Genomic DNA, 25,917 nt, shown 5'->3' on the forward strand with positions numbered 1-25,917 from the left:
GGATGTTTCCTCTTGTGGGAGGATATAGGTCATGGTTTAAAAATAAGATGTCCATCCATCTGAAATGCAGGTGAGGCAATTATTTTTCTCTCAGAGAGTTATGAGTCTCTGAAACACCCTTCCTGAAAAGGCAGTGGAAGTGGGGACTTGGAATATTTTTAAGGCAGAGGTAGACAGATTCTCAGTAAGCAAGAGAGGCAAAAGGTTATTGGGGTAGGTGGGATGCAGATTCGAGGTAACTATCAGATCAGTCATGATCTTATTAAATGGCGGATCAGCCTCAGGAGGCCAAATGGCCTACTGCTACTTCTTGTTCATATATTTCATATCATAAAGAATAAATATTTTCTCTCTTTGGGTTGGAGGTGTAGGGAAGAAGGGTGGGTGCAGTAAACATGCACTTCCACATATGACCTTTGTTGGTGCTTGTGACATAATGGGCGGAATTTTACCGGCACGTCCATCCGAGGTTCTTACGATCCTGCCCGAGGCCAATGGAGAATGCTGTTCTCCGAGCCTCGCCCGCCCCCAGAATCAGGACCGGTGTGCTGGTAAAATTCCGGCCAATGGGTCTGGATCTAATGAGTAGAGGCAATCATCACCCGATGAGCACTGCGCCTGGAAATTGGCCCAACTTGACACTTTCTACCAGGGATTTTGAACCTGGTTGTCCCAGAAAAGCACAGCACTGTGCCCATCGGATCATAGTCAAATTGAGGGAAGACAAATCACCTTCTTATAGCACCAGCTGCTGTATGGTAAGTTAAAATGTCTAGTCTGGATGGGTGTGTGGCTAAGGACTAGGAAGTAAGTCGGTGATTTGAGTAGGTGGATGAGGTCGGGTGAGTGGGTGAGGTGGGTAAGGTCGGTCGGTGATAAAGGTGGGTAAGGTGGTTGAGTGGGCATGGTGGGTGTTTGGGTAGGTGGGTATGTGGGTGAGGTGGGTGAAGTGGGTAGGTGGGTGAGGTGGGGTAGATGAGTACAGTGGACAGTGTAGGTAGGTGAGGTGGGTAGTCAGGTTGGGGGTAGCCAACTCAGGTTGGGAGGGTGGTTGGGTGCTCCAGAAGGAAGTTGGGTAGTCCAGAGGGTAGTTGGGTGGTCTGGAGGGTAGTTGGATGGTTTGTTGGTGGGAATGGTGAGTAGTCAGGGGCTTCAGGAGGGTTAGATACGGTTGGGAGGGCTAATCAGGAGGGTAGTCGGTAGGGTCGGAAGCTATGCAAGTAATTGAGTGGGTGGGGGAGGGGGGTGGTGGTGGTTCAGTTCTGGAGTGAACTAGCAACCAGACAAGGGTTTAATCTGTCTAACATTTCCTGGGTAACCACCCAGGTGGGAACTGTCCCAAGTCTCCAACTCTAACTCAGAGTCAGATACATTCGTAGAGAGTCCAGGGAGCTAAAGGAATTGTCTGTTGGGAGTTGAAACTTCCTTGGTTAATTCCCTTAAAAATTGTGCAAGTCAGGACTTCCACAGGGTCCTGGCGTGCATCTCCAAAGCTCTGGAGACTGGAAGATTTGGCCCATTGTCCACGACAGGGAAACAGCCATTTTGTGACAAACGAATCTGGAATGCTCCAGGTGGGATTTTTAGTGCACCCCCGCATCATGGTGGCGGAGGTGACTCACCATTAGCCGTCGGCGGGACTGGAAGATCCTGCTGGCGAGAATGGCCGGAAAATTCGAGGGCTACAATTTCGAACTACACGGGCAAAAAGGCTCAGTTAAACCAAAACTGCTCAGTAAAAGAATTAACACAAATGTTTAAAACCTTCCTTCAGAAAACAGATGCTGGATGATACAGGCAGATTTGTAAGGCAGATAACTATATTATGGCACAGCGTGGTACATTAGGTTCTTCATAAATCTGGCATTGCACTCAGTGCTTGCTATGAGGATTAAGTCACCAGGGAAAGCAATCAGTGAAAGAAATTCCAGATGAAATGGAGTAAAATAAAGAAAATTCTTTTGCAGAATATATTTGTCATAGAAAATAATAAGCAAGTTGTTTCTATTAAAAATAAGCGCATTCCACATAATCACCCACTAATTGAAATGGGATCTGAGGGCACAGCCTCAGAATAAAGATTTAGAATCGAAATGAGGAGGAATTTCTTCAGCCAGGGGGTGGTGAATCTATGGAATTCATTGCAACAGAAGGCTGTGGAGGCCAGGTCATTGGGTTCATTTAAGGCAGAGATAGATAGGTTCTTGATTGGTAAGGGGATCAAAGGTTACGGGGAAAAGGCAGGAGAATGGGGGTTGAGAAACTTATCAGCCATGATTGAATGGTGGAGCAGACTCGATGGGCCGAGTGGCCTAATTCGGCTCCTATATCTCATGGCCTTATAACGCCCTACCTTCATTCGGAAAAAGGTAATGCTGGTCAAAAGGTCCACGGTCGACTTCAGATCCTGCAGTCTTTCTGGATTAGTGGCTGGAAAATTATCCTGGAAAAATTGACACAGAAACATGATGAGTACAGAAAATGTTGAAAACACTCAGCAGATCTATCAGCATGTGTGGAGAAAGAAACTAAGTTAAGGTCAGGTCAATGCTCTTTCACTCAATGAGATACAGAGTAGAAAACAGCCTCAATAAAAAAGAGAAATAAAGTCAGTCATTTCATGGTGATCAGGAACTAGAGGTCAGCAGACATGAAAATTAGCCTTTGACCTCTTCGAATTTACAAACCCTTACAGCAAAAGCTAAGCAATTACATTTATATAGTGCCTTTCACAACCATTAGGTGTACCAAAGCACTTTACAGCTAATGACGTACTTTTGAAGAACAAAATAAAAGCAAACTACTGCGGATACTGGAATCTGAAGCAAAAACAAAAAATGCTGGGAAATCTCAGCTGGTCTGCCAACATCTGTGGAGAGAGACTAGACCAACGTTTCGAGTCTAGATGACCCTTCATCAAAAATCTCGGTCATCTCTGGTGACTCTTCATCAGTAATCATAGAAATCATAGAAACCCTACAGTGCAGAAGGAGGCCATTTGGCCCATCGAGTCTGCACCGACCACAATCCCACCCAGGCCCTACCCCCACATATTTACCCGCTGATCCCTCCAACCTACGCATCTCAGGACTCTAAGGGGCAATTTTTAACCTGGCCAATCAACCTAACCCGCACATCTTTGGACTGTGGGAGGAAACCGGAGCACCCGAAGGAAACCCACGCAAACACGAGGAGAATGTGCAGACTCCACACAGACAGTGACCCAAGCCGGGAATCGAACTCAGGTCCCTGGAGCTGTGAAGCAGCAGTGATAACCACTGTGTTACCGTGCCGCCAGCTGAGTAATTCAGTAAGTAATTCAGATCAGACATGCTGCTGCACATCCCAACCATGCTCCTCATCAGTCTATTGCTTAGCATGCAATAGCCATCCAGAAATAGTTACTTGATTTTCAATTTCAATCCAACTCATTTAAGCCAACTTCAACCAGTTGCATAGAATCACCTAATTTGGCATTACAGATTGAGGCCATTCAGCCCATTGTGCCTTTGTCAGTTCTTGCAAGGAGCAATCTAATTAGTCTTACATCTCTGCTCTTTTCCCATAGCTCCAGAAAGATTAATGTTTCAGGCATATATCCAATCCCCCTTTGAAAGTTTCTACTGAAACTGCCTCCACCGGCCTTTCATTCAATGAATTCCAGACCGTAACAACATGCAAAATGTCTCATCTCCCCTCTGGTCCTTTTGCTAATGATATTAAATCTGTGTCCTCTGATTGGTGATTATCCAAGCCAGAAGAAACAGTTTTTATTTACTCTATCACAACCCCTGCATCAAATTTAAGCTCTATTAAATCTCCCTTTAATCTACTCTGCTCATCCAAAAGCCTTCCCGCCACAGACATACTGAGGGGGTGTTGCACTGGCTCGTAGCCACCTGTGAGATGCTGCCGAGGTCCACGTGGATTAGGGCACAGATGTCAGTGACCACCTGCCGAGAGAGCCACAGTCTCCGTAGAAGTAGAAATGTCCGGGAGCTTCACGTTTTTAGGTGTCCAGATCACCAACAACCTGTCCTGGTCACCCGACACCCCCCCCCCCCCCCCGCCCCCACCCCCTCCCACCAATGCCGACATTATAGTTAAGAAAGCCCACCAACGTCTCTATTTTCTCAGAAGACTAAAGAAATTTGGCATGTCAGCTACAACTCTCACCAACTTCTACAGATGCACCATAGAAAGCATTCTTTCTGGTTGTTTCGCAGCTTGGTATGGCTCCTACTCTGCCCAAGACCGCAAGAAACTACATGAATGAAGTCCAATCCATCACGCAAATCAGCCTCCCACCTATTGACACTGTCTACACTTCCCGCTGCCTCGGAAAAGCAGCCAGCATAATTAAGGATCCCACGCACCCCGGACATATTCTCTTCCACCTTCTTCTATCGGGAAAAAGATACAAAAGTCTGAGGACACGTACCAGCCGACTCAAGAACAGCTTCTTCCCTGCTGCCAACAGACTTTTGAGTGGACCTATCTCGCACTAAGTTGATCTTTCTCTTCACCCTAACTATGACTGTAACACTACATTCTGCACTCTCTATTTTCCTTCTCTATGTACGGTATGTTTTGTCTGTATAGAATGCAAGAAATTATACTTTACACTGTATACTAATACATGTGAGAATAATAAAGTTAAAGTTTATTTATTAGTCACAAGTAAGGCTTACATTAACACTGCAATGAAGTTACTGTGAAATTCCCCTAAATCAAATCAAAGTCTCCGCTGGTACAAGTTCTCAGTCAGCTACAAGTTTCTTTGTCTTCGCTTGTAAATCCTGTGCTCAGGATGGCATCTCCTTCTTCTTTGTGCCCTTTGCCCCTCTTCTCTGACCTCCAAGTGCCCGGTTCTCTGCCCTTCCTGCGCCGCCTAATTCTCCTCATCTCCACTGGCCTCGATTCTGGAGGGTGCAGCATCCATTTGGCGAAAATAATTATTGTTCTGTCTATATAAGTTTTGTATAACTCTTATTTCTTTTCTTCATAAAGTACCAGTCTGCACTCCAAAATTCGTAGTGGAATAATCAATGCCGATTCCACAATCGCAAATATGGATGAAACCATCTATTGTTAATCAGTATAAAATTATTTGTATTAGTCAATGGTTCCTATGGAGGAGGGAAGAGCTGGTTCTAAATTACTCCCTTCCACCTTCTTCCGCTGGGAAAAAGATACAAAAGTCTGAGGTCACATAGCAACCGACTCAAGAACAGCTTCTTCCCTGCTGCCATCGGACTTTTGAATGGACCTACCTTCACTACCTTCACTACATTCTGCACTCTTGCCTTTCCTTCTCTATTCAAAAAGAATATGTTTTTCCTGAAATTAACTTCAGACTGGAAATTTCATTGTAACAAAGGAAGGGCACCATGTTTATTTTTAAAGTCAATGTGAATTATTCATTTGCTTATCATTCAATTATCCAGTCTGTCTTAGCTTCCAGAAGCAATTAAGAAAGTACTTCCCTGTATATCCTTTGACACTGATTTTGATAGCTCTGTAGATCAATGGAAAAGCTTGTCCAGTGAGACTTTCCTCCTATGAATGCAGTATGCATTCAGGGGGTTGAAATTAGTCAGCAGTTCATCACAGGTTTGTAGTGACTCACAGCTGATTTTGCACTGCATACAATGTTTAAATAAATATTCATGGCATCGACCTTACAGAAGTTGGCATGATTAAGTTTTAACCTCTAGCAAGCCTGGTGCTGAATCTGCCCCAGCTCCGTCACTGCTCTCTCCCTCGTAACCTAGCGCTAAAGTCAACACAAAGTATTTATTTCTTCATCGTCATAGACAAATTTGGACGGGAGATCTCCTGGTGTGGGAAGAAATCTGAGTTGCTGGAGAACTCAGTTGCCTGTTTCAGAACACATCGCCATTGCGTATTGTCCATACATACCCTATATTTAGAAAGGTCAATCCTCAGGGAGTTGTGCAACTGATCGAGCAGCTTTATAAATTTTTCTCTCTGTAAAATAAATAAAATAAAATGCAAATTTGTGTACGTCTTTGGGAAACATTCCTGGGACCTCCAACATTGAATTTTTCAACAAGAAATATCTATTAGAAAATGAGCATATATTATGGATAACCACAGCTGCCTATACACTGCCTGGTTGTATTATATTTAATTGATGTTATCACAGAAGTACTAGCGCTTGTTTTGCGAAAACTAAAAGAGCCGTAAAAATATACTTTCAAATATTTTCATAGAATCATACAGTACAGAAGGAGGCCAATCACCCATACCATTCACAATCCCGCCCAGGCCCTATTCCCAAAACCCCACTCATTTATCCTCTAGTCCCCCTGATACTAGGGTCAATTTAGCATGGCCAATCCACCTAACCCACACATCTTTGGACTGTAGGAGGAAACCGGAGGAAACCCATGCAGACACGGGGGGGGAAGTGCCAACTCCACACAGACAGTGACCCAAGCTGGGAATTGAACTTGGGACCCTGTCGCTGTGAGGCAGTAGTGCTAACCACTGTGCCACCGTGCTGCCCATTTTAATTACAGATGGATAAATGTTGAAAAAATCAACTGTGGCACCAATGCAGGATCAGACAGAAAACCTTCTCCACACAAAAAAAATCAATTTGAACACTGTGCTATCATGATAAATAGGAGTGTCAGCGTAATTTATTAAGAACATTCTTCTGTAATGTTGCAGGTAATCTACAGATAATACAAATTTTGCTAAGACAATCAGCACCAACTCTAGGAACACGCATAGTTCATTTTCACCATTTCATTGATTCACAAGAAACTATTATATTTTCAACTGAGAATGGGTACTCGGGTCTTCGTGAAATGGAGGAGATTTAATGAATTCTTGATGGAAAAGAAACTTGCTGCACAGTTTTATAACAACATTTCCAATATTAAAAAATGCAATTCATCTTACACACCATGATTTAGCTTTCTCTTACTTAGTTTCAATATAGTTCATAAATAGTCAGTATTACATGAAGTTGGATGCAGAAATATATTTGTTCTGCTCAGGTTTAGGAGAGTGGTAGTTACAAATATGCTTCTTGGAGCATCCATCTAACTTTGAAATATGTTGTGCCACATCTAAAGTGAAGCAACTGTTAATGTAGAAATGTTTGAACAATTTAAGAGATTGGTGATTTTAATTAATTTTAATCAGTTTTGCGGCTTATGCAGTTGAAAAAATTATATTAAAATTATGAAAAGTGCGTGTTCAGGCTATTAACTTTCAACATTTAATTTTTTGCACATATATTCAGTCAAGTGTTTTGTACGTAATCGGGTATCATGTCATATTAGTTCAAAACGCAAACTTATTTGCAGAAAAAAATAATTTATGAATCAATTATTCATTGAGTGGAATTAGTTATCAGGAAAGATGTGAACAAATGGGGCTCTTCACTTTAGAACAAAGCTGATAAGTGTTAAATATTCTGATGGATGATTTGGTAAACAGGGAAAACTACTGGCCCAGTCAGTAAGTCATCGTAACTTGATTAAATCATCAAAAGAACAGGAGAGGTTGCAGGAGTGACTGCACATCGCACAGATTAACTGCAGCAGCAGATAACTGCCTTCATGCTTCCATAGAAAGTTTGGATCAAGTGACGGGAGAGCATTAAGTGCATGTTTTTAAAATACCTTTGAAATTTATTTATTAGTGTCACAAGTAGGCTTGTATTAACACTGCAATGAAGTTAGTGTGAAAATCCCCTAGTCACCATACGCCTTTTCGGGTACACTGAGGGAGAATTTAGCATGGCCAATGCACCTAACCGGCACATCTTTGGACTGTGGGAGGAAACTGGAGCACCCGGAGGAAACCCACGCAGAGACACGGGGAGAACGTGCAGACTCTGCACAAACAGTGGCAGTGTTGCCCACAATTTCACATTTACTCCCATGTAATGGTTTTTGAAAATTATTTCAAAGAACAAAGAACAATACAGCACAGGAACAGGCCCTTCGGCCCTCCAAGCCTGCTCCACTCATGCGCCCACTAGACCATTCTTTTGTATCCCTCTATTCCCAGTCTGTTCATATGACGATCTAGATAAGTCTTAAATGATCCCAGCGTGTCCGCCTCAATCACCTTGTTTGTCAGTGCATTCCAGGCCCCCACCACCCTCTGTGTAAAATATGTCCCCCTGACATCTGTGTTGAGCCTTTCCCCCCCCTCACCTTGAACCCGTGACCCCTTGCGTTCGTCACCTCCGACCTGCGAAAAAGCTTCCCAATGTTCACCCTATCTATGCCCTTCATAATTTTATGAGGTCGCCCCTCATCCTCCGTCTTTCCAGGGAGAACAACCCCAGTTTACCCAGTCCCTCCTCATAGCTAAGACCCTCCATACCAGGCAACATCCTGGTAAACCTTCTCTGTACTCTCTCCAAAGCCTCCACGTCCTTCTGGTAGTGTGGCGACCAGAACTGGACGCAGTATTCCAAATGTGGCCTAACCATCGTTCTATACAGCTGCAACATCATATGCCAACTTGCATATTCTATGCCCCGTCCAATAAAGGCAAGCATGCCATATGCCTTCTTGACCACTCTCTCCACCTGTGCTGCCACCTTTAAGGATCTGTGGACTTGTACAGCCAGGTCCCTTTGTGTGTCTATACTCCTGATGGTTCTGCCATTTATTGTATAGCTCCCCCTTACATTAGATCTAGCGAAATGCATCACTTCGCATTTATCTGGATTAAATTCCATCTGCCATTTCTCCGCCCAATGTTCCAGCCTATCTATATCCTGCTGTATTCTCTGACAATGTTCATCACTATCTGCAACTCCAGCAATCTTCGTGTCGTCCGCAAACTTACTGATCACACCAGTTACATCTTCCTCCAAATCATTTATATATATCACAAACAGCAGAGGTCCCAGTACAGAGCCCTGCGGAACACCACTAGTCACAGACCTCCAACCGAAAAAAGACCCCTCCACTGCTATCCTCTGTCTTCTATGGCTGAGCCAGTTCTCCACCCATCTAGCTAGCTCACCTTTTGTCCCGTGAGATTTAACCTTTTGCACTAGCCTGCCATGAGGGACCTTGTCAAACGCTTTACTAAAATCCATATAGACGACATCCACGGCCCTTCCCTCGTCAATCGTTTTTGTCACCTCCTCAAAAAACTCAACCAAATTTGTGAGGCATGACCTCCCTCGTACAAAACCATGCTGTCTATCGCTAATGAGATTATTCAGTTCTAAATGCGCATATATCCTATCTCTAAGAATCTTCTCCAACAAAGTCCAAAGATGTGCAGGCACGGCACGGTAGCACAGTGGTTAGCACTGCTGCTTCACAGCTCCAGGGTCCCGGGTTCGATTCCCGGCTCGGGTCACTGTCTGTGTGGAGCTTGCACATTCTCCTCGTGTCTGCGTGGGTTTCCTCCGGGTGCTCCGGTTTCCTCCCACAGTCCAAAGATGTGCGGGTTAGGTTGATTGGCCAGGTTAAAAATTGCCCCTTAGAGTCCTGAGATGCGTAGGTTAGAGGGATTAGCGGGTAAAATATGTGGGGGGTAGGGCCTGGGTGGGATTGTGGTCGGTGCAGACTCGATGGGCCGAATGGCCTCCTTCTGCACTGTAGGGATTCTATGATTCATTCTATGATTCAGGTTAGGTTGATTGGCCATGCTAAATTGCCCTTAGTGTCCTGGGATGCGTAGGTTAGAGGGATTAGTTGGTAAATATATAGGGATATGGGGGTAGGGCCTGGGTGGGTTGTGGTCGGTGCAGACTCGATGGGCCGAATGGCCTCTTTCTGTGCTGTAGGGTTTCTAAGATTTCTAAGAACAACTTCCCTACCTTCATGGGATGAAGGCGTCGCTGGCAAGGCCAGCATTTGCTGCCCAAGTTCTAATTGCCCTTGAACTGAGTGGCTTGCTCGGCCATTGCAGACGGTCTTTAAGTGTCCACCATTTTGCTGTGAGTCTGGAGTCACATGTGGGCCAGACCAGGTAAGGACAGTAGATTTCCTTCTTGAAAGGACAGGTGGGTTTTTAAGTTTAAGTTTATTTATTAGTGTCACAGGTAGGCTTACATTAACACTGCAATGAAGTTACTATGAAAATCCTCTAGTCGCCACACTCTGGCACCTGTTCAGGTACACTGAGGGAGAATCTAGCATGGCCGATGCACCTAACCTGCACGTCTTTTGGACTGTGAGAGGAAACTGGAGCACCCGGAGGAAACCCACACAGACAGGGGGAGAACGTGCAGACTCTGCAAAGACAGTGACCCAAGCCGGAAATCGAACCTGGGTGCCTGGCGCTGTGAGACTGCAGTGCGAACCACTGTACTGCCAATTTCTGACAATTGTCATGGTCATTATTACTGAGATGAGCTTTCAATTCCAGATTTAGTAATTAAATTTAAGTTCTACCAGCTGTCATGGTGGAATTGGAACCAAAACATTAGGCTGGATCTCTGGATTACTAATTCAGATTACAATACCACCATGCCAGTGTATCACCAATTTATAGACTTACATATTGGTTAATTGTTTCAAACATTCATGCATAGTACCAATTTTCAACACAAGCTGGTAGATTTTTCCTCAGTAGCTTTGCCACTATAGCATCTTATAATACCAGGAGGTCTTGTGGCACAGTGGGTAGTGTCTGAGCCTGAAGCTTTGAGTTTGGGTCCCACCCCAGGACTTGATGGCCAAGGAAGGTGCATTCATGAGGTGGTCAAACAGGTTGAATGTCAACCTGAAAATCCTTCCAAACACTCCAATGGCTGATGGTAAGCGTGAGAGAGACTCCTGGTCAGCCACGCTTGATGTGGAGTGGCGCCCTCAAGCTATAAACCCCTGGCGACAAACTAGCGACCTGTTTCGGGAATTACTCGCTATGGAAACAGACGGAAGTCTGCCTTAGTGCACCAGAGTACAAATGTATCAGATTGGGATCGAGTGTGGAAACACCCCGTAAGTTTTGGAAAATGCTGCAATAATAATGTTTCAAGCTTTATGTTAAAAAAAAAATCCAGGCAATCTTTTATCTTGAAATGACTAATATTTGAAGATTATTCACCCTGTGGCCAGTTCTGTTCGAACATCAGAAATTTTACGAAAGCAGCCAAGTCAATTTTGCAATTCTTTTAAATATATAAACCGCGAAGCTCTGCTTTCCCCTGACTACAAATGAAATGAGGCAAGGCCGTATATCTCTGGGCTTTGATACTGTGCCATTTTAAAAATGAATTTAAACATTAAAGTAACTGAAACTTAAAAGAATATTAACGGCAGAATGGAAGGTGAGCCAAACTTTCTTCGAGATACAGCGAATGAATTCAATAAGTTCGAAGAATTAATTTTAAAAAACTAATGACTTGCCCAGACGGAATCTGTTGACAGCAAACAGTTTACTTTCCAGGATGAGGCTCTTCTAGACTCAGTGGTGAATATTGCAAATACCCAATAGTTAATGGTGCAGCCTGAAGCACGTACGCTTTTCAATTTTATTTAAATCCTTTGAAACTCTTCCAATTCAGAAGGTGAAACCTCAAAACTGTTTGCATCAGTAGATTCCTACAGTCTAAAGGAGACAAAATGGATTGCAGTCCGGGCGAGTTTCTTGTTTGGTTGATTGATTTTCGAACATCAATCGTCCTTTCCAATATTATCTGGATCCATTATTAATTTGCAAGATTTCAATGCAAAAATGCATAACAATTATTGCACTTACTCCAAAGTTAGAAGCAGCAAATCGATCTGAGGCTGAAACGTTTGTTGAAACTGTAGTGTGCGCAAAATATGCATTAATATTGGCCAACAAAGTGCTCATTACAGCAGGAACCCCGGGGCACATGTACTTGGATGACAGGCAGGAGAAATGCCTGCAAGAGAAGAAATATTTATTTATTAGAGTTTCCACATTTAAATTTATGATTTGGTTGTAATGTTTAAGTGCATGGTTACACGTCACCAACATACAAGCTGTTTTGTGAAGTTGGTACATCGGCTATTCGTCAGATACTGAAGCAGTCACTCCCACATCTAGCAAGGCCTGGACAACATTCTGCCTTGGGCTGGTAACTAGCAATTAACATTCACTCCACACGGGTGCCAGGCAATGACTACCTCCAGCAAGACAGATTCTAACCAACATTAGACAACGCGTTTTATGGCATTGCCTTTGTGGAATTTCCCAGGAGAGTTCGTGGATCAGAAATATAAATGGACCAGCAGGTAAATAGTGCAGCTACAAGAACAATTCAGTGGCTGGCTATGTATGACCGTTTGATCTACAATTCTCCTGATAACCTACTAGATAAAAAACTCAATATGGTCGTAAGCCACACATGATCTCAGCTAGGTAAGTCATAACGCAGTTACAGATGTTGCAAGTTCCATGGGCTACAGGAGGTCATGAAGAAAGGTCACTTGGGTAAGTTACCAAGATTTTCCGTTGATTTCTGATGAAGCTCTGCCAGATGATTGGAAGAACCTCTGTAGAAATCTAGCCACAAAGATTTTGGATCTGAGGATTTTTAGAAATTTTTACACATTTTGAAAAATAATCAATTGGGCTTTTGGTGTTTCAGCACAGTATGGTCATCACTGCAGGAAAGGACATCTTTTTTATAACTCATCCATTGTACATGGGCATTGCTGGCTGGCTAGCATTCAATGCCCATCCCTGGTTGCCCGAGAGCATTTGAGAGTCAACCACATTGCTGTAGCTCTGGATTCACATGTAGCCAGGCCGGGTAAGGATGGCAGATTTCCTTCCCTAAAGGACATCAGTGAACCAGATGGGTTTTTTCCGACAGTCGACAATGGTTCCATGGTCATCAGTAAATTCTTAATTCCAGATTTTTTTTTTATTGAATGGAAATTCCACTATGTGCCATGGTGTGATTCGAACCCGGGTCCCCAGAATATTAGCTGAGTTTCTGGATTAATAGACTAGTGATAATACCACTGGGCCATCCTACATTCTTGGGAAGTCCCGCAGTGTGTCACAATCAATGGTTTACTTTTGAGATGTAGTCACTGTTGAACAGTAGGCAAATGTGCTGTCGTCTTTTTTGCACAGCATGATCCCAGAAACAGTAAATGAGATAAATGAGCACTTAATCTGCGATGGTGGTGTTGACTGAGGGACAATTGGCCAGGTCAGCAGGTCAACTCCTGCTCCACTTCCAGCAATGCCATGGGACTTTTTTTGCCTGAACAAAACAAAATTGATGGAAAGGGTCCTTAGGGATGGGATTTACGACCATTTAGAAAGATGCGGATTAATCCGAGATAATCAGCACGGATTCGTGAAGGGCAAGTCGTGCCTCACAAATTTGATAGAATTTTTTGAGGAGGTAACTAAGTGTGTTGATGAAGGTAGGGCAGTTGATGTCATATACATGGATTTTAGTAAGGCGTTTGATAAGGTCCCCCATGGTCGGCTTATGATGAAAGTGAGGAGGTGTGGGATAGAGGGAAAGTTGGCCGATTGGATAGGTAACTGGCTGTCTGACCGAAGACAGAGGGTGGTGGTCGATGGAAAATTTTCGGATTGGAGGCAGGTTGCTAGCGGTGTGCCGCAGGGATCAGTGCTTGGTCCTCTGCTCTTTGTGATTTTTATTAATGACTTAGAGGAGGGGGCTGAAGGGTGGATCAGTAAATTTGCTGATGACACCAAGATTGGTGGAGTAGTGGATGAGGTGGAGGGCTGTTGTAGGCTGCAAAGAGACATAGATAGGATGCAAAGCTGGGCTGAAAAATGGCAAATGGAGTTTAACCCTGATAAATGTGAGGTGATTCATTTTGGTAGGACAAATTTAAATGTGGATTACAGGGTCAAAGGTAGGGTTCTGAAGACTGTGAAGGAACAGAGAGATCTTGGGGTCCATATCCACAAATCTCTAAAGGTTGCCACTCAAGTGGATAGAGCTGTGAAGAAGGCCTATAGTGTGTTAGCTTTTATTACCAGGGGGTTGGAGTTTAAGAGCCGTGGGGTTATGCTGCAACTGTACAGGACCTTGGTGAGACCACATTTGGAATATTGTGTGCAGTTCTGGTCACCTCATTATAAGAAGGATGTGGAAGCGCTGGAAAGAGTGCAGAGGAGATTTATCAGGATGCTGCCTGGTTTGGAGGGTAGGTCATATGAGGAAAGGTTGAGGGAGCTAGGGCTGTTCTCTCTGGAGCGGAGGAGGCTGAGGGGAGACTTAATAGAGGTGTATAAAATGATGAAGGGGATAGATAGAGTGAACGTTCAAAGACTATTTCCTCGGGTGGATGGAGCTATTACAAGGGGGCATAACTATAGGGTTCGTGGTGGGAGATACAGGAAGGATATCAGAGGTAGGTTCTTTACGCAGAGAGTGGTTGGGGTGTGGAATGGACTGCCTGCAGTGATAGTGGAGTCAGACACTTTAGAAACATTTAAGCGGTTATTGGATAGGCACATGGAGCACACCAGGATGATAGGGAGTGGGATAGCTTGATCTTGGTTTCAGATAAAGCTCGGCACAACATCGTGGGCCGAAGGGCCTGTTCTGTGCTGTACTGTTCTATGTTCTAAAACAGGTTAATATTTCATGATGTCAGATGACAACATAGAAAGGTCGGGCCACGTTGTATATTCAAATCCTGGAGTGAGATTGCTATTACTGAATCTATAATGCAACAGCTTATTACTGTAATATTGCTTGTTATAGTGTCCCTGCATGTCAACAGAGGAAAATACAGTGCTAACTGGGTCAGAGTAATAGCCTGTACATGAGACCCACTGGCAATCTAAGAGTTAACTATTCAAATACAACCCTTTTTAACAATTTTCACTGAAGGTGTTTCTGATAGCCTAATTGTCAGGAGAGAAGAATGAACTATTAAAGAAAATCCATTTTAGCGCAGAAGAGTATTAAATACATCTCAAATACACTGTCTAATATAAATGATCTATAAGTCTGCCACGGAATCTAATCAACACATTATTTATTGTCAGTGCATGCATGACAAGAATGTCCAAATTGGCAAAAGAAATGTCAACATTGTGTTCACGGACTGCACTGTGTGGATGTATTGTGCACAGAATTGCAAAGGTGCATAGCTGTTGGAGGTTGTAAGAGAAAAAACAGCTAGGAGCTGGAAACATTTTACAAAAACTATCCAACGTGATTTTATAAAAGAAATACACAATATTGTATTGGGAGAACATTGAATCACTTAATCCTTCTGTAATGTAATTTAAAAGTAGTAAAAAATGATGCTTGGAATAAATAGTTCAAACGATAATATTTTACAAGGTACAGTAAAATTTTTATTATCTAGCTCTGCTGTCGTTTAATCAAAAATGTGGATTAACAGGGAGTTACACTATACAAGACAGGGTGCTGCTCTGCTCTGTCTGAGGGGAGACAGGAAGCAGTTGGGCAGTCAAGGGCATCACAGTAAAACAAGAAGCAAACAGGTCAGCACCACACGCGGGACCAAGCCGAACAGAAACTCTCATTGGTTTGGATAAATGGCTCTGAGCGCCATGCCCACATGCTATCACCTTGAGTGGATTTGACAGTATAATACCGTGTCAGCAAATGATAACATGGATATTCTCTTTTGCAGTGTACCCAGGAGTGAGTCTACCCCAAGTTCCAGAAATCCGCCATTTGACTCTTCGCTCTTGACCTCCGGATCAGCTTTTCCATAGAATCATAGAATCCCTACAGTGCAGAAGGAGGCCATTCGGCCCATTGAATCTGCACTGACCACAATCCCACCCAAGCCCTATCCCCATAACCCCGCATATTTAACCTGCTCATCCCCCTGACACTAAGGGGCAATTTAACACTGCCAATCTACCTAACCTGCACATGTTTGGACTGTGGGGGGAAACCAGAGGAAACCCATGCAGGCACGGGAAGAATGTGCAAACTCCACAAAGACTGTCACCCGAGGCTGGAATTGAACCTGGGTCCCTGGCGCTGTGAGGCAGCAGTGATAATCACTGTGCCACTAATTTGAAAAATAAATTTGAGCTGTCAGTTTCACTGACAGTTTCTCTGAGTGGTACCTGCTTCTGACCTTTGGGCAGCTTTGTGGGTTTCTGCTTGGCTTTTTAAAGAAAAAAATCAGAACTGACAGGGATTGGGGATATGAGAAATTTTGGTTAATAGAGGACTCTGATTGGCACAGTGACAAATAATACAAAGTTTACTGCACTAGTTAATCTATCTACATTTTGATTTGATTTATTATTATCACATGTATTAGTATACAGTGAAAAGTATTGTTTCTTGCATGCAATACAGACAAAGCATACCGTTCATAGTGAAGGAAAGGAGAGAGTGCAGAATGTAGTGTTACAGTCATGGCTAGGGTGTAGAGAAAGATCAACTTAATGTGAGGTAGGTCCATTCAAAAGTCTGATGGCAGCAGGGAAGAGGCTGTTCTTGAGTCGGTTGGTACATGTCCTCAGACTTTTGTATCTTTTTCCCCGATGGAAGAAGGTGGAAGTGAGTATGTCCGGGGTGCATGGGGTCCTCAGTTATGCTGGCTGCTTTTTCAAGCAGGGAGAAGTGTAGATGGAGTCAATTGGTGGGAGGTTGGTTTGAGTGATGGACTGGGCTTCGTTCACAACCCTTTGTAGTTCCTTGCAGTCTTGGGCAGAGTGGGAGCCAAACCAAGCTGTGATACAACCAGAAAGAATGCTTTCTATGTTTCATCTGTAAAGGTTGGTGAGAGATGTAATGGACATGCCAAATTTCCTTAGTCTTCTGAGAAAATAGAGGTGTTGGTGGGCTTTCTTAACTATAGCGTCAACATGAAGGGACTAAGATAGGTTGTTGATGATCTGGACACCTAGAAACTGGAAACTCGTGACCATTTCCACTTTGTCCCCGTTGATGTAGACAGGGGCATGTCCTCCACTACGCTTCATGAAGTTGGTGACTATCTCCTTCATTTTGTTGACATTGAGGGAGAGATTATTGTCGTCACACCAGTCCACCAGATTCTCTATCTCTTTTCGGTGCTCTGCCTCATCACAATTTGAGATCCGACCCATTACAGTGGTGAAATCAGCAAACTTGAAAATCGAGTTGGAGGGGAATTTGGCCACAGAGTCATAGGTGTATAAGGAGTATAGTAAGGGGCTGAGGACACAGCTTTGTGGGGCACCGGTGTTGAGGATAATCGTGGAGGAGGTGTTGTTGCCTATCCTTAGATTTCTTGCACATTTGAATGAAAACCTCAACACTGAGGAACAAGATATGAATAGACACCCCTCCCCGCCTCCCCTGGTCACTGCTAATTCACATACAAGCTCTCTCCTTTCCAAACCTTCACTGTAATGCCTTGTTGTGATTGAACCTTCCAGATATCCGGAATGAATCAATTAGCAAATATTGTATCCCTTAGAGAGTGGATGAGACAGAGGCCTAATTCTATTTCCCATTGTTCTTTGCAGCAAAATAATTTAGTTTAATGCTGGACTATTTCACAGCAGCAAACAGCAATTAACACAAAGGGCATTTTATGGTCGCTGGTTAATTCATTAATTGAAAAAGCCCCGCGTGGCCAGGGTTTCATGGGGAGGAATTGGGGGAAGCAGTGAAGCAGAATTGTTCGCCATTCTCTCACTGGTACAGGGTGAAGCATTTCAGTGAGATTAGCAGAATCTTCCTGTTCTCAGCAATAAGAAACCTCTCACTGAGGGTGTCCATTGGTGCAGTGAAAAAACAATGAGCGCAGACTGTGCATAATCCTCGCTGCAAAAGTAGCAATCAAGCTGGGGACTTAAACTCAAACAACTCCCTGCCAAAATCCTCATCACATCTCTCTCAAAAGTAGTGACTGGGCTACAGTTCCAGTTACTGGTGCCCATACTCCCATCCCGGACCACCAGACCTGAAATAGCTCTTCAATCATGGATGAACCAAGGCAGTGAATATGGGCGGCACATTGGCACAGTGGTTAGCACTGTTGCCTCACAGCGACCCAAGTTCTATTCCCGGCTTGGATCACTGTCTGTACATTCTCCCCGCGTCTGCATGGGTTTCCTTCGGGTGCTCCAGTTTCCTCCTAAAGTCCAAAGATGTGCTGGTTAGGTGTTAAATTCTCCCTCAGTGTACCCAAACAGGCACTGGAGTGTAGCGACTAGGGATTTTCACTTTAACTTAATTGCAGTGTTAATGTAAGCCTATTTGTGACTAATAAATAAACTTTAAACTGCAGGCAAGGTGGAAGATATCAAAGTTTAGGCCAAGCTGTTCTCCAGTGGTGCACATTTTGTGGAGGGTTCACTGGACAAAGCAGCTCCTCAACATTGGGTCACTGGGATTTTCCGTCTCCTCGTAGCATGTTTCCTGGTAAAGGAGGGACTGGCCACCTTCGGGATTTTCCGGTCCCACTGAAATCTATGGGGCATTTTGTATGGATCACCCGCTATCCCCATAACCCCGTACATTTACCCCAGCTAGTCACCCTGACACTAATGGGCAATTTAGCATGGCCAATCCACCTAACCTGTACATCTCTGGACTGTAGGAGGAAACCGGAGTACTTGGAAAAAGCCCACACAGACACGGGGAGAATGTGCAAACTCCACATAAACAGTGACCAATCTGGGAATCGAACCCGGGCCCTGATGCTGTGAGGCAGCAGTGCTAACCCACTGTGCGCCCAAAGACAATTGGTACGCAATTAACATGAGTAATTTTTCATTTGTCCAAACCAGGGATTCTGATGCCAAATGCAACTCCAGATTAGTTTGCTCAGGATGGACTCTGAAGCAAAATTGGGAATTTTTGATACAGCGATAGACCACCCCTGAGGGGGGCATGGTCTGGCTGCCTTTTTAAATTACAGTTTCCAAAACATGGCTGAGAGGGCACTTTCTTGTCAAGTTGCCCTCCCAGGCACTAATCTTGAATCATAGTTGGGTGCTCTCCGAATCTGGGAGGGTTTTGATTGGCCCTCCGGCTTTTAGCGTTCATCCACAGCCCCTAATTGGACAGGAAACCCACCTCCACACAAATAAGGCCCCACCCATGTGAAAATCTTAAACTTTATCGAGGAAATCTCCCTGGAGGTGATTTTCTATGGTAGTCATGATGTGGAGATGCCGGCGTTGGACTGGGGTAAACACAGTAAGAAGTTTAACAACACCAGGTTAAAGTCCAACAGCTTTATTTGGTAGCAAATGCTACACAAGCTTTCGGAGCCCCAAGCCCCACCTGAAGAAGGGGCTTGGGGCTCTGAAAACTAGTGTGGCTTTTGCTACCAAATAAACCTGTTGGACTTTAACCTGGTGTTGTTAAACTTCTTACGGTGATTTTCTAACCTGAGAACCAACCCAACTCACCTTCCTGCCTTGGTGGAATGGAACCAAACCTTCAGCACTGGGAATGAGCCTTAGAGGTGGAGAGTAGTCCTGCGAAGGCCTCAGGAGAGACAGAGTGAGAAAGGAGAGCTGGTGCAAGTCACAGGAATTCAGCTAGGATTTATCTTTATATTCCTTCTTTAGTTAAGCTGGGAAGAGGTATGGCATCATGCAATTGTGTGCCAAACAACTTTATTAGGAAGGAAGCAAAAAATATAACCACTTAAAGAAGGGAAGCAATAAAAAAGGGAAAAGAAATGCAAAATCAACTAAATTCGATAATTGAACTTCCACAAAAGAAATATCGAAGCAGAAAATGGATAATTAGACTTGTAGCTTGATAGCCTAATTAATTATAACTTTCCTATTGGGACCAATAAGATATAGAAACATAGAAACCCTACAGTGCAGAAGGAGGCCATTCGGCCCATCGAGTCTGCACCAACCACAATCCCACCCAGGCCCTACCCCCACATATTTACCCGCTAATCCCTCTAACCAACGCATCCCAGGACTCTAAGGGGCAATTTTTAACCTGGCCAATCAACCTAACCTGCACATCTTTGGACTGTGGGAGGAAACCGGAGCACCCGGAGGAAACCCACGCAGACACGAGGAGAATGTGCAAACTCCACACAGACAGTGACCCGAGCCGGGAATCGAACCCGGGACCCTGGAGCTGTGAAGCAGCAGTGCTAACCACTGTGCTACCGTGCCGCCCCAATATATATGTGTTCTTTTTAAAAAAACCTCAGTTTAATGATTATTAAATTTTAATTAGGAAGTATATGTTTGTCTCTTTTGGGACTAAGTGATGGTCCAAAACTAATTCAAATGGATCTGACTGATGTGACAATGGCTAACAACTGGGCAGACTGGTGCATTTGACTGCAGCAAGTAAATTCCTTGCCGGCCAGCAATGAGTTTGCAAAAATGTCAGCATTTTAAGAATAGAATAGAATCCCTACAGAAGGAGGCCACTTGGCCCATGGAGTCTGCACCGACTACAATCCCACCCAGGTCCCATCCCCATAACCCCATGCGTTTACTGTAGCTAGTCCCCCTGACACTAAGGGGCAATTTAGCATGGTCAATCAACCTAACCCGCAAATCTTTGGACTTAAAAACAAATGGTTCATCGAGCTTACACAGTTTACAGAAATCAGCAAATTTAAATCACAGAAACATGGGAGATAGGAGCAGGAGGAGGCCATTTGGCCCTTTGAGCCTGGTCCGCCACTCATCACAATCGTGGCTGATTGTCCAACTCAATAACCTAATCCTGCTTTCTCCCCATAACCTTTGATCTCATTCGTCCCAAGTGCTATATCTAACCGCCTCTTGAATACATTCAATGTTTTGGCATCAACTACTTCCTGTGGTAATTAATTCCACAGGCTCACCACTCTTTGGGTGAAGAAATGTCTCCTCACCTCCGTCCTAAATGGTTTATCGCGAATCCTCGGACTCAATCCACTTGAGTTTAAATTTGTATGTTCAAGTTGTTTCAAGGAATCCATTAGTTCGTGTTGAACAATAAATGCAATGTACAGTGATTGCATTCTAATTTTTAAAAATAAAATTCACCCTTGGGCAAGGTCGCTGGCAAGCTCAACATTTATTGCCCATGCTTAATTACCCCGAATAAACGGTGCTGGGCGTTCATTTTGAGCTACTACGATCCTTCATAGCAGTGTTTTGATGCTGTTTAGTGGCTCCTAGGGCATGCTGTAGAATCATAGAAGCCCCAAACTGCAGAAGCAGGCCATTAGGCCCATTGAATCTGCACCAACTCTCTGTCATGGCAACTTACCCAGGCCCCACTAATCCACTAATATTTGGGACAGGAAACAGGAACATCCGGAGGAAACCCATGCAGACAAGGGTAAAATGTGCAAACTCCACAGTCAGTCACCAGAACCGAACTGTGCCCATAGTGCTGTGAGGCAGCAGTGCTAACCACTGTGCCACCACGCTGTCCCACTTCAGACATCACTTGAGAATTAACCATGTTATTGTGGAACTGGAGTCATATGTTGCTGACTGGGGTAAAAACTGGCAGAGTTCATTTCCCCCAGGTTATTGGCGAAGAATTCTGCTTCAGTCACCATGAAGTAGGCTTCCATTCTGGAGTAGATTAACAGCAAGCCTTTATTAACAACTCATAACTATGTACTTATTTACAGTAGATGGTACAGGTAGGGGCAGTGCCAGAGTACTGCCTGGGCGTGACTTCCCCCTCCAGGGTGCACTCACTGGAGTTTCTCCACTGGGTCTGTCACCCCTGGGGCACGCTGATGTAAATGGATAATGGGAGGATTATCCGGTGTAGAGGCCTGATAATTAGATTTATTGTCTGGGGTTCCTGATGTTCGTCACTGGTGGGAGGTGGGGATAATCGTTTGCATTGGCGTGAAATCTCGTGGGCTTTTCCATGCCTGTTGTTGATTCCACCCGACGAAAATGAGAGCGGAAAATCCCCCCACATAGATCTTATCCCAACTCTGTCCATCTCCGATTGACCCTGGCTCTGGGTCAAGTGTCTTCTCAAATCACTATGTGTGTGTACTGTACTTTTCTAAGTCTCACGTTAACCCTTTATGTACCAGACCTTTTTACTGCAATTAGAATCATAGAATTCCTACAGTGCAGAAGGAGGCCATTCACCCATTGAGACTGCACCAATTCTCCAAAAGAGCATCTTACCAAGGCCCTCCCCTCGGCCCTATCCCCGTAACCCACGTATTTACCTCGTTAATTCACTCAACCTACACACCTTTGGACACTAATGCTGGAATTTTGTCGGCACCACCCACTCGAGGCTCGTACGATTGCGCCCGATGCCAACGGAGAATTCCATTCTGTGAGACTCGCAGACCAGAATTCCCCATTGGCCTCGGGCGCAATCGTACGGGGCGGGCGTGCCGGTAAAATCAGGGCCTAAGGGTGAATTCAGCATGGCCAATCCACCTAACCTGCACATGTTGGACTGTGGGAGGAAAGTGGAGGAAACCCACGCAGACACGGGGAGAAGGTGCAAACTCCACACAGACAGTGAATCGCTTGGGTCTGTATGACAATCTGGCAGCTTCACAAACACCTTTTATTTACAGATTTCGAAAACCAAATTCAAACTCTCAAACTGCAAATTCACGTCCTCTGATTTCTGAAGAGTCAAAATTGAAACTAGGTCGAGGATAACTGGAAAAAATTACAAATGAGTTACTCACGTCATGGCCTGGTAAATGGATTCAACTCCATAGCGCATTGCAAATTCATCCACAATTTCCTGACCAAAATCTTCAAAGTACACTTTCCATGCTTCATCTCCTTTCACTTGTGGGATTTTCACGATACCGCTATACTTTGTTTCAGTCAAATAACTGAACAGGCTCTGAAGAGAATAAGAGTTTTGTTAAATCTGGTGATGATATTCAACAGCGAAAATCCACAATGTGATTCTTTTCACACTGTTCCAAGTTCTGCGTTCAGTTCAATGACAATTCCTCAACTTGTGCTTTGTTTTTTTAAAAGCTGAACAACGTCGGGTGGGCAATCTTACGAGAATTATTCAGCGTCAGTTCTGGTGAGAAAACCAGTAAAATTCTCCAGCTTTACCGGTCTGTTTTCTCTCCAGATCTTGACACTTTGAAAGTCAAAAAAGAGAGGGCGACGTTTGCTCTGTCGGGGCAGGGTCTCTTATCACCCTCCTCCCCTCCCCTCCATGATCACAAATAATAATTAACCCCCGCCCAGATCATCCCCAGCATCCCCTCACCCCCCTCCATCATCCCCACCCCTTCACCCCAATCATATCCAGCATCTCCTCACCCACCCCCCCAACATCCCCACCCCAATCATGCCCAGCATCCCCTCACCCACCCCCCCATCATCCCCACCCCAATCATCCCCTGAATCCCCTTCTCCCCAATCATTCACATCCCCTCCCCCCGATCATCTCCAACTGAGATGTGAATGGACACATTGAGCACCTTTCTCAGCCTGAATCATCACCCTTTACATTTCCTTTGTCCAATTACAGCCTCCGCCCCCACAACCTCATCATATAAATCTTGTCTGATTTTCTTCGTCTTCAGCTTTGACGAAGGGTCATCCAGACTCGAAATGTTGGCTCCATTCTCTCCCCACAGATGCTGTCAGACCTGCTGAGATCTTCCAGCGTTTTCTGTTTTTGCTTCAAATTCGAGCACTTGCAGCATTTTGCCTTTATTTACCCTGCTAGTTCCCCTGACACTGAGGGGCAATTTAGCACAGCCAATCAAACTAACCCGTACATCCCAGCACGGTGGTACAGTGGTTAGCAGTGCTGCCTCACAGTGCCAGGGACCAGAGTTCGATTCCCAGCTTGGGTCACTGTCTGTGTGGAGTTTGCACGTTCTCCACGTGTCTGCGTGGGTTTCCTCCGGATGCTCCGGTTTCCTCCCACATTCCAAAAAATGTGCAGGTTAGGCGGATTGGCCATGCTGAATTGCCCCTTAGTGTCAGGGGGACTAGCTAGGGCGAATGAATGGGGTTGTGGGGATAGGGCCTGGGTGGGATTGTGGTAGAGTCGATGGGCTGAATGGCCTCCTTCTGCACTGTAGGGATTCTAACTTTGGAGTACGGGAGGAAATCGGAGCAGACACGAGGAGAACATGGAAACTCCGCAAGTTCGACGTGTGCATAAAAGGGTTGCGTTCAGCCAGCTGGTTCAATAGAGTTTGGAGGAAACGACAGAGATGCCAGTTGCCAAAGTGGGCTGTTTAAAATGCCTTTCTTACACTCATCCCTTGTCTTTGTTCACTCCATTGCCTTGAACATATTTGGCAGGTCCAGTTTGTATTTTGACCCACCAGGATTGAATCCGGGTCCCTGGCGCTGTGAAACAGCAGTGCTAACCACTGTGCCACCGATAGGTATTTGAAAACACTTTGAAACATTACACAGCTGCGCGATGTACTCACCTCATGTAAACACGTGTACTGCACATGATACGGGGCAACTTTTTCTTCTCCTTTAATTTCAACACTGATTTTCATCCTAATTGCTCCAGAAACAGCTGATTTGTCAGTCCTCTTCTCTGTGAACGAATAGAGGGCACAATTTGACCATATTCTACAGCGCTTGAAAATATCCCGGTGCTCATTTAGATGTTAATGATTTATAAATAGCATGAACACGATACATTAGTGGAGTCCCTACAGATTGCTCATTTCCATCTTTCATTCACAATTAATAATTGTTACTCATGTTGTAATTTGATGTTCCAAGCGAAGAATCATTTTAGGATTCTCATTTGCATCGACTCAAAATTAACTTTAATGATCGAAAATAAAATTGGGTGAATCAGAGTCAGATCAAGTACAGAAAAGGAAGACTGAATTGAGAGATTTAAAAACCAAGACGGGCGAGGCTTGTATCTGCCGGAGATTAGAAGAGTAAGAGGTGATTTGATTGAAATGTACAAGATCCTGAGGGGTCTCGACAGGGTGGATGTGGAGAGGATGTTTGCTCTTGTGGGAGAATCTAGGACGAGGGAGGTCACTGTTTAAAAATAAGGGGGTCACCCATTTAAAATGGCGACGAGGCAAAAGATCTTCACTCTTTGGAACTCTCTTCCTGAAAAAGCTGTGGGAGCAGAGGGCGGGATTTTCTATCCGCGCTCGCCCCTAAACCGGAAAATCCCGTCCGAGGTCAATGGACCTTTGTATCGTCTGCTCCCCCTCCCCTCCGCTCCGCCCCCCCCCCCCCCCCCCCCCCCGCCGCCCCATCCGCTGCAATTCCCGTGACGGGCAGGACGGGAAAACTCCCCCTCAGAGTTGTTGAATATTTTTAAGGCAAAGAGAAATAGTTATTTGGTAAGCCCTGAGGGGCGGGGGTGTTGTGTGTGTGTGTGTGTGTGTGTGTGTGTGTGTGTGTGGAGGGGGGGGGGAGGGGAGGGAGGACGGTGGGGTGTGATAGGTTATTGAAGCAGATTTGACGATCAGCCATGACGTTATTAAACGTTGGGGCAGGCTCGCTCGACGGATTGAATGGCCAATTCCTGCTCCTTGTTCGTATCAGAGTCTGAAATGAAAACTAGGAAAAAATATGTAAACATTTAAACTTCTGTGTTTAACAATTTACTACCGGTAGGAACCAGACTCCACAGTTTCAGCTGTTCCCTTTCTGGGGTAGAGGGGAGATTGAGTGGCATTTCAGGAACATAAATCTCATCATTAAAAGAGCCTTGCAAAGTTAAGTACTAGTTCTAACTTCCTGCTGCCCATTTAAATGACAATGAATGAACATTGCAGCTTTTTCTTTCGGTCCATGATGTGACCTTGAATTCACTCCTTTTAATTCATCTTCCCTCTCAGTCCTTCCCATGGCGATTTCCCAATCCTTCGCACTCATAGAAAATCATAAAATCATAGAATCCCTACAGTGCAGAAGGAGGCTTATCATCCCATTGAGCATGCACAGACAACAATCCCACCCAGGTCCTATCCTCGTAACCCCATGTATTTATCTTGCTAATCCCCCTGACACTAAGGGTCAATTTAGCATGGCCAATCAACCCAA

At 44.6% G+C, this 25,917-nt stretch overlaps 1 protein-coding gene across 4 annotated transcripts in view; it reads right to left on the reverse strand.

Moving 5' to 3' along the window:
- The window catches only part of unc13c (unc-13 homolog C (C. elegans)), a 640,043-nt gene that overhangs the window by 195,812 nt on the left and 418,314 nt on the right, over nt 1-25,917 (reverse strand). For all 4 annotated transcript variants that reach the window (XM_078241487.1, XM_078241484.1, XM_078241485.1 and 1 more), the window contains 5 exons: nt 24,318-24,433; nt 22,584-22,747; nt 11,719-11,869; nt 5,923-5,991; nt 2,354-2,443 (listed from right to left, as the gene is read on the reverse strand). In XM_078241487.1, coding sequence (XP_078097613.1) covers nt 2,354-2,443; nt 5,923-5,991; nt 11,719-11,869; nt 22,584-22,747; nt 24,318-24,433 — 590 coding nt within the window. The remainder of the gene's footprint in view (nt 1-2,353; nt 2,444-5,922; nt 5,992-11,718; nt 11,870-22,583; nt 22,748-24,317; nt 24,434-25,917) is intronic.

Source organism: Mustelus asterias, chromosome 24 (genome assembly GCF_964213995.1).
Source record: "Mustelus asterias chromosome 24, sMusAst1.hap1.1, whole genome shotgun sequence".
Lineage (NCBI taxonomy): Eukaryota > Metazoa > Chordata > Chondrichthyes > Carcharhiniformes > Triakidae > Mustelus > Mustelus asterias.